The following is a 10381-nucleotide window of genomic DNA, read 5'->3' as shown; positions in this document are numbered from 1 at the left end:
TGTGTGTATTTGTGTGTCTGTGTTTGTCCCCCCCCGCCATCGCTTGACAACCGATGATGGTCTGTTCACATCCCCGTAACCTAGTGGTTCGGCAAAAGAGACCGATAGAATAAGTACCAGGCTTACAAAGAATAAGTCCAAGGGTCGATTTGTTCGACTAAAGGTGGTGGTGCTCCAGCATGGCCGTAGTCAAATGACCGAAACAAAGAAAAGAATAGAAGAATAAATATACTACACACATACATATACCTGTATATGTACACACATATATACAAATGTTAGCACAGTAAGAACATATTTAAAAGCATAGAAACATCGCTAAAATGACGGGAAGAGTTGGAGATTAAAGTTGCTCTACTAAGATGGAAAAAGTGAGAGCAATAAAGGTTGTGAGATTGGAATTGAAATGTAAGCAAATGTGAGGGGGAAAGAACAGTGATGTGATTTGTATAGGAAAGAGAAAGGAACAGAAAATACAAGAAAAAAAAAGAGTAGAGAATATATGAAATGGCTAGAGTTTGTTAGAATCAGACTAGTCACGACAGATCATAGAGTTAACTTTATTGAGAATCGAGCATAGAAAGAAGATCAAAGCGAATTCTTTGAAAGAAAGAAAGGGAAAAGATAAAAAGAAAATAGCTAGGCTTTCCTTGCTAAGCCATTGGCAGGTGGCCTTTCGGCAGCTTTAGCACAGTAGAAGCATTGAAGCGTGTAGACCAGACAAGACCGGAACCGCAATGAAAAATACAAAAGGAGCAGAAAGATAAGATAATAAGATGATAAAACTAATAAAAGATAAATTATAAAAGGAATTTTAAAGCCTTTAAGATGCAGGAATAAAAGTATATCATAATCTTAATAGGCTGCTTTTATTTATATAAATAAAGAAGGCTATAGGAAAGTTAGGACGAGCATGTTGGATCGAAATAATGGTTAATAGTTGTTTAATATGATTGACGTAACTTGATATCTGGTGAAAGTAAACGTTTGAAAAATTTAGTGTCTGCAAAATGTAATTGCTTCCCGCTGTTTGTTGATGGATAGACATCTATTCTCTCGTAATATTTCCAGCAAATCCCAAAAGCATAGATCGCATGCAGATTAGCCACTTTGGTAAGGTCTTCCAATCCTAATAATTGACCAGGAAATATTACAGGAAATGTTCTTAGCTTTGAGGTAATTGATATAATTTGCTAACGAGCTAGATTTGCGTGTAGCATGAAAATGAACTGAGATTATCTATATAAGATCACTTGAAATCGGTAGAACCAATGGATATTTTTGTCGAATGCTGTTGCGTAGTTTGAGCTGTGTATCTATGAATATTATAATGAAAGCAAGACAACACTGAGGGAAATGTTTGCCTACAATACAATTACAGCTCTTCATAACGTGTTAAAATATCATTAGCATTGATGCCTTTGAGGGTAATATCTATATTTCTCTCCATAATATCGGTAATATTGTCAATACGATTCTTCTAATTGTCATTATTATGATTATTATTAAAGCAGCTCGCTGGCAGAATCGTTAGCACATCGGTCAAAATGCTTAGCGGTATTTCGTCCATCTTTATGTTCTGAGTTCAAATCCTGCTGGAGTTGATCTTACATTTCAACCTTTAGTCGCTGTCGTCGTAACCGACTGGTACCTGTTTTATGGGCCCAGAAAGGAAGAGTTGACTTTGACGGAGTTTGAAATCGGACCGTAAAGGCGGACGAAATGCCGCGATGCATTTTGCGGTAACGATTTTGCCCGCTAGCCGCCTTTAGTACAGCTAATAATGTTACTTGTCACATTAACATAGCTGTTATTACAATTATTATACTCTGGATTACAAGAATTAATCTTACAAAATACACCACATTTTCCTTATTAGAAATCGCGAATATATATTCAAAGTTGAGTGTAGCATAATCAGAAAAGTTTACTGTGGAAATGTTGGGTATGTTGTTATGTAAGAAATTTTAGAATATTCGACAAATATTTCGGTAGAGATTTAATTTGTAAAAACAAAAATGAAGGTGTAAACCACAGAACCTTTCGGCTTCTGTTTTTTTTGTTTTTTACTTCGTCCAGGATGATTTAGATGGTTAGAGTCCCCCGAGGTAAGATGCATTATGCGCTCACCACTTGCGCAATTAATAATTGCGGGTGGCATAACAGACCAAATCCGGCAGCAAATATTAGTATTAACATATATATATATCTCAATGATAGGGAAAATTCCATGAATCCTGCAGCCCCATCCCCACTAAGTCCTGTGAGCTTTAAACAATTGCAGGCCAATACCTGCGGGTATGATATGAGTATGGAGGAACTACACTACCTAAATGATATATCCCTACATATAAATACACACACATATAAAAGAGAGAGTGGGGGAAGAGACGGGTGCAAAGGGCATTTGTTCTGTGGAACATAATGCAATAAAATATTCCCTTGAAAAACTACTGTGGTTCAGGATCAAATTATACTTAGAACATCCACTGTAGAGGATGATGTAAATCACCCCCAGTGTGAAACGTGCGTAGGGACCAAAGATATAAGCAGTAGCTTATATGTTTATTCATTTTTTTTCTATACACACGCAGACGCACACACAAGTATACATACATATATACATAGAAAATGTTACTACATGTGGATTGCTGGCGATTTTTTCCCTCTATCTTCCTTTTCTCTTGGACTTTCCTCTGCCTCCTGTTTCTGAAGAAGAGCTTTGCTCGAAACCTAAAACCACCTTTCTTTCGCTGGGCGTTTTTTTTAATACTTTGCACATGTACCACATCCTCGCATTGTTTTTTTATGTTTTTTTCTACGTTTGTTTGGATTGATTTTATATATATATATATATATATATATTATATATACACATATATACACACTCACACACTCGTATATAAACATACTCTTGTATAGATAAACTTACATTTAAATGCATATGTACATACAGACATATATGCATGTGTACATATGTATTTGTATGAATGTATATATATATATATATATATATATATATATATATATATATATATATATATATATATATATATATATATATACTCTCACTCTCTCTGACACACACGCACGCACACACACCTGATGCGTGTTGTTTGTGGTGTTTTTCCTCCAGCACTATCTGCTTTAACAGTAAGTACGAGACTATAATTACGGTGAAGCGAATATATTCCACAAGAGCCCCATGTGGTCGAAACTGTATTAGTATACACGACATACATTAAAGATTCTCAAAACACCTGACTTTTGCTTTATTGAGATTCAGCTTGTGATACGACTGTTTGGTATTAACTCTCTCTCTCTCACTCACTCTCACTCGCTCTCGCTCACTCACTCTCACTCGCTATCTGTCTACCTTTCTATCTATTTATCTCTGTCCTATTTTGAACGCAAATTTTAAACTTCGTAATAAAATATATATTCTTACGACACAGAATTTAACAATTCTTATGATAATACTCAGTGATAAACGATTATTTTCTGTGCGAATAGAGCAGATATACATTTTCCTTCTTCTTTTACTTGTTTCAGTTATTAGACTATTGTCAAGCTGGAGTATAGCCTTGAAGAGTTTAATTGAACAAAGAGACCCTAGTATTTGCTTTTAAAAACAAGTTTTGTTACTTATTCCATCGGTCGAACAGGGTTACTATCGTAACACGCAAATTCACGAGAACGTAAATAAACTCACACCAATTGTCGAATGGTGGTGGAGGGGAACACACACAGACGCAACAACATTTACATTTGTAACATCAAATTTTATTTATTAGTTTTAAACCAGACTCATGGTTTACCAAAAAGGAAACAAATACGAAATAACTAACCCTCAAGGTCGACAGTAAATCTTCTTTCTCACAATGAGAAACAGTCAAAACAAAATCTCCCCAAGACCTAATGGTTGCTAAGCGAGCTGCTCGAAATATGAGACTAGAAAAACAGCCAACAACTGATGAAGGATCGTTCTTTATGTTGTTTCTTTTGTTTTCCATTTGTGTCTTTCGTTGTTCGAAAGAATAGTTCATGTTTCATGTACTCGTACTTCGTACTTTATTGTTGTACACGTCTGTGACGTCCTGTGCCCACATATGCATATATATACGTATAGATATAAGTATATACATATACGTATGTATATATATATAGAGAGAGAGAGAGAGAAAAAAGGAGAGGTGGTATCATAAAGTTCCCGGACTAGTTATATTTAATAAGAAATAATTTATTTACCTTTAGTTTTGACATCATCTCCTTCCAGTTCTAAATTCCAACTTCCTGTCCAAGACAAAGATCGCAGACTATAGCATACATGTAATCACAAAAATACAAATTTCGCTACTTGTGAAGGAAACACAGCGGTGTCACTCGGTACGCTGCCTCATAAAAGTCACTGCTTGCTCTCACTGCGCACGCAACTATGTGCTGCCATAGTCCGGGAAATTTTTAGTACAATCTCGTATAAAACAAACAGATAGATAGATAGATAGATAGATAGATAGATAGATAGCCGAAATTTCAGAGTATGTATGAAGATTTATTTAAATTTAAATTAATCCATTTAACCGGTTTCACATGTGTATGATTTTTGAAATTGTAAGTTTTGGGGAACTGGAGCTAAGTCGCAAACTGTAATTTTTCTGGCCACACACAGACACACACACACACACACACACGCGTGAGTGCATGTGGGTGTATGCGTGTGTATCATAATATAATATCTACAGCGTAATTGATTTGCTAAATATTTTCCAGCTTAGGTGGGGGCGTTATGTACCGAATACGTGATAACAAGATAACAACTACATGCCTTTATTAGCAAGCGATGCTGATAACTTTGTTATGGTTTGAAACGCTTCTATCTGATAACTTGATACATGTGATTAAGAAAGATTATCATTACAATAATAAAATTATAAATTATATTTGCTGCTGTCTGTGAGAAATTGTTAAAATCTGTTAAGTTTGTCAAGTTAAAAAGAAAAAGTTATCCAAGGTGTTTATTTGTGTTTTCGTTTTGTTTAGAATTTGATAATAACCACTTTAAGCTGTTCAACTTGCAGACACTGGAATCTAGTTATCATGATAGACTTAACATTTTATTACACACTGCAGTTGGCTGTGGTAGTTTGGCAGGTCAATTTCGATTGTCTCGGTTTGTATAGATTAGTTTAAGAGAAATTTAATGCGTCTTAAAAGCTAAAAAATAAAGCGAAGACGCAGAATCTCTGTCTTCGTGATATTGGTAAACATTAAACAGGAATCTCCTAATAATTGGTTTTAAACTGTATAAAGAACGCGAATGTGCTTCCAGTGTTTTGGGGAATCAACGGAAAGAGACGGCTGTGAGTGCCATTAACGCAGTTATTTAATTTAATACTGGATTGTTGTGGTCATTAAAATATTTGCATAGCCGCAAGTATGGCTGTGTGGTAAGAAGCATGCTTCTCAGCTACATGGTTCCGGGTTCAATCCCACAGCGTAGCCCCTTGGGCATGTGTCTTCTACTACATCTCGGTGCTAATCAAAGCCTTGTGAGTGAATTTGTAAAGATAAATTGTAAGAATCTAACCGTATGTATGCGTGTGTGTGTATGGGGGGATAGTAGTGGTGGTGGGGTGTTTGCATTTGTCTTCAACCACAGCTTGCCAACCGGTAATGGTTTGTTTACGTGCCCGAAAAATCAGGCTTAAAAATAAGTACTGGAGTTGATTTATTCGACTAAACACTTCAAGGCTATGCCTCAACATGACCGCAATCTAGTGTCTGATAGAAGCAGAAGATAAAAGAAGTTCTATTTTGCGGAAATGACACCAACCAAGCAGTTCTTATATTTTGGCAGTCACTTATGGTGCCGTTCGTTAATAATTATTCTTCGCAGGCAAGAAGCCTAAGAATTTTTTTTTTTTTTTAAGTTTACAAAATTTAAAAATTTAGGGTTAATAGAATGGTCAATTATATTTAGGCCAGTTCTTGACAGGTACATAATTTATTGAGTCTGAAAGGATAAAAAGCAAAATTGATTCCGGTGGGTTTTAAACTCAGATCTTTAAAAGCCGGAAAACATACGAAGAGACATTTTATCCTACGTTCTAACGATTCTGCAAGTTTGTCGTCTTCCTTTTGTTTAATGTTTTTTGTTACTCTCGGTTCATAAGACAATTTAGTTTACATTATTCTTTTTATTGATACGCTTTGGAAATACGTCGTTCCGTGTTCAGCCCCACTGTGCAGCACCTTCGGCAGCAGTCTACTCCCAGGCCGACTAATGACTTGTGAGTTTAACTGGAGACCTGAACCAATTGATTATTGATACTCTCAAGGACCAGGAACCAGGTGGTGAGATTAAACCGAGCGACAGATTTTGCCTACCACCCAAGAAGGCCATAGCAATATTTGAACTCAGATCGCAAGAGACGGGCCAGATACTGTGAGATATCTCGTCTGACTCTCTAACGATTCTGCTATCTACTACTCTAAATTATTACTTTGTTGACACTTGAAAGATAAAAGACAGCGTTGACCTTAAAGGATTCGAACTCAAAACGCTGAAATCATATCGTCCAATGCCTTAACGATTCTGTAAATTCGTCGTCGAGTTGACTCGAAAAGAAGCAAAACTAAGCAAAACTAATTAATAGGAACACCTGTAGTAAGCACGAGGCTGCAGTCACACAATAATTATTTTATTTCCTACATTTATGACCGGTCATTTGGGAGGCTAATTGACATAATACTGTATACAGGGACCTGACAAGCGCCTTAAACTGTGATTATTAATGATGCCCAAATAAACAGAAAAAATTTTTTTTTTAAGAATAAATCACCTAATTATATCCAACATGACTAAATCACCTCGTATTTTATTAACTGAAGCTCCCAGTGCATTTTCCCATCGAATAAAAATATTTTCATTCGATTAGGCACAAATGGTTATATGTTTTAGTACACAGGAAATATGAAGTACAACGAAATTAGTTTCAAACTGAATCTGAAATCGCATTGTGCTCTCAGCTTGTTAATATCTACAGTTTACTTTATGCTTCGCAATAGTCAGCTCCTTAAAGCTAAACATATTACTTTTAAACAATGAAAGAGTAGAGAGCGGGCAGAATTCTTACCACACCGGACAAGATGCTTAGCGGTGTATCTACCGGCTCTTTGCCTTCTTAGTTAAAATGCCGTCGAGCTCGGCTTTGCTGTTCATTCATTCGAGATCGATAGAATGAGTTCCAGTTAATCACTGAAATTGATGTAATCAACTCCTTACGGCCCTCAAAATTGCTGGCCTTGTGCCGAAATTAGAAAGAAATATTTTATACAATGAAAGAAATCGTCGAGAACAGGACGAAAATTCTGAAATGATATTCGGTCGTTAATCCTCGGTTCTGAGTTCAAATCCTTCGGTAATTAATTATAAGTTTGATTTACACAATACATGACAGTAATAAAGTGAAAAAAAACATAAATACTTGACTAATTAAAATATTGAACAGCCAGCTCATGGATCGTATCGTGGGTAAAGGAATGTTGGTATGTTTCTGGGCCGAATATTTTATTCTACATTACTTCACCTTGTAAAGAATAAAATGTTTTGAATGACACAACAAAGCACCATAAAACAAACAATGGACTCTAAGAACTGTTGTAATTTAATCATCCAGAGTCTGATATGATATTTCGGAATATAAAATTCCTTCTTCAGATATCCCTAGGAATTGATGGAGTCGCTGCTATACTCGGTTTTCTAACGGCTTTTCTTTGTTTTTGTTTTTTCGGAGGCGTCTCAGCAGTGGTCTCACGAAGCTTCTTCCGGAATTACTCATGAGAAGTGTGTGAGGTCGGCCATGTCTCAATCTCGTGTGTGCTGGCACATCCTTAGCGCTGTTTCTAAGTTATGCGTTATACGTGCAGCTTCCCTTTTTTTCCCTTCTCCTTTTTTTTTCCTCTTCGCCTTCCAACTGTTCAAACTTAAGATCTTTCTTTCTCCCGTTTAACGTCACGCAATTCAAACTAACATTCCACAAGATGGATTACATTTACTTACTTTTAAAAACATCGGGGCAGATCGATCGATCAGATTTATTTTATTTTCGCTTCAATAAATAACTTGTCTTTCCTATTTTAAAATCACTATTTAAAACGTGGACGTTATATTTATACGTTTTAATCTATTAATACAACTATCTACAATACATCTATTGTATTTTTGGTTTTCTTTCTTTTTCTTTTCAGATTACGATTCAGGACGGAATTCGCAACAAACTGAAGACTAGTCGGACACATTACAAGACATGAACAGATAGTGCCAAAGTAGAACTGTAGATATGATGTATACAAAACCAAATCATCGGATTCTAAAATAGTTGCATGAAAAGCATAATTTTCGATTCCATCGATTTCCAAAGATCAAAAAAAAAATTAAACAGTTTCGATCTGTCTTGTAGATTTACTAATAAGGATCTTTGTTTTTGTCTTGTTTTCGTTTTTCTTTTTAAATTTTATTGATATTTTTCTGAACTACATTGTAAATATTTTGTTGATTTCTGCGCGAACCATTTAAAAAAATATCTTTGTTTTGATGTTTGTGTTTTTGTGTTTTATTTTATTTCCATAATATGTACATGCATAGAAAATTCTGCAAGTTTTCCTGACGCCAACTCATTTCATATTAAATAGAAAACGTTCGGATATGATTTCTTTATTTCCTAATAAGAAACCCAACATCAAATTCAAACAAATAAAACAAATCAAGCGACAGATGGCATAGATTTCTAACGAAAGTGATTCTCATTTTCTAGAATATGTAGATTTTTCTTTTAATTCTATAAAACATAAAATTTTACGTGGATCTCATATCTAAGATTGCAAACAAATGCTACTGAATTTCAAATTACAACTTAAATATATAATGCAATCAAATGCCATCACAAGCAAAATAAATTCTGATTCATTTTAAAGCAATTTCATCTCTCTTCAACCACTGAAAATATTCAAATATCGTCAAAGATGGAGATTTTATTAACAACGAGTTCTATTTTTCCTTTAGAGGAATTTTCATTTCAAAATTTTAGCCTTACAAACTTTAGTGATGAAAACGTGACATTTTCAGATAAAACTATTTATTCTACTCCGAGTGTCACAAATATTTTAATTTCCCTGTTTCTGGCATTGATGATAGTTGGATGCATTTTTGGAAATGTTCTGGTTATTTTGTCTGTTATTCTTTATAAACCGCTTCGGAGTGTTCAAAACTTTTTCATCGTTTCTCTTGCTGTGTCTGACTTATCAGTAGCAGCTCTTGTAATGCCATTTCATGTGTCGAACCTTGTCCTAGGATACTGGATCTATGGCTGGCTGCTCTGCGAGATATGGTTAACGCTTGATGTACTTCTATGCACTTCGTCGATTTTGAATCTCTGTGCTATTGCAGTCGATCGATATTGGGCTATACACGACCCATTAAACTATGCTCAGAAACGAACACCAACACGAGTGGGATTAATGATTGCAGCTGTGTGGTTTGTTAGTGCAATGGTTTCAATTCCTCCTGTCTTTGGTTGGAATGAAAGTGGACAACTCTACAATGAAATCGAAATGCAGTGTCACTTAACAGATGACCGCAGCTACGTAGTCTTTTCCGCCTTCGGCTCATTTTACATTCCTCTTATAATGATGACTTTTATTTATTTCAAAATCTTTCTTGCCATTAGACGCCGTTTGCGAAAGCGACGCGAACAGACTGCTATGTGTAAAATCAAAGCTAATTCAACCAATAAAGAAGATAAGAAAGAACAAAGCCCTGAATCAACACCTGCCAAGGATAAAGACACTCCCCCGACTCCCGTTCAAGAAGATAGATCAATCGAAGGTGCTGAGATGAATTCAGAGATCCACGTTGACAGTGGAGAGTTGAGAAGTCCGGTCACAGAGGTGTGCGTTACTTCTCAAAACGGCGGAACTCACAGCAGATTGTCCAAAGAAGAGAAAGAAAAACACGGAAGAGGAAAGGGTAAGAGGGTGAAATCATTCTTTGAGAAAAAACAAAAAATATCCTTATCCAAAGAACGCAAAGCAACCAGAATCCTTGGGATTGTTATGTTAGCCTTTATTCTGTGTTGGCTACCTTTTTTTCTAATGTATTTAATTCTACCATTCTGTCAATCATGCAGCGGCGTTCCGATTTTCGCCGAACTCTTTATAGTATGGCTTGGATACGTAAATTCTGGACTAAATCCTGTGATATATACCATATTTAATGAGGAATTTCGAAAGGCATTCTATATGCTTCTATCTGGCGTTTGCTTCAAGAAAAAAGGGCGAGACAAAACATCCAAACTGTAACACTTCTTAACAAAATTTGATG

At 35.6% G+C, this 10381-nt stretch overlaps 1 protein-coding gene across 2 annotated transcripts in view; it reads left to right on the top strand.

The window, feature by feature from the left end:
- Positions 1-10375, top strand: part of LOC106873581 (probable G-protein coupled receptor No18) — a 182713-nt gene extending 172338 nt beyond the window's left edge. For both annotated transcript variants that reach the window (XM_052974336.1, XM_052974335.1), the window contains one exon: positions 8251-10375. In XM_052974336.1, the coding sequence (XP_052830296.1) occupies positions 9025-10359 (1335 nt within the window). In that variant the 5' untranslated portion in view covers positions 8251-9024 and the 3' untranslated portion in view covers positions 10360-10375. The remainder of the gene's footprint in view (positions 1-8250) is intronic.
- The last annotated feature ends 6 nt before the right edge of the window (positions 10376-10381 follow it).

This window comes from Octopus bimaculoides, chromosome 18 (assembly GCF_001194135.2).
Source record: "Octopus bimaculoides isolate UCB-OBI-ISO-001 chromosome 18, ASM119413v2, whole genome shotgun sequence".
In the NCBI taxonomy this organism is placed as follows: Eukaryota; Metazoa; Mollusca; class Cephalopoda; order Octopoda; family Octopodidae; genus Octopus; species Octopus bimaculoides.
Note: the sequence above shows the minus strand (reverse complement) of the source record. Positions and strands in the feature narration are given on the sequence as shown.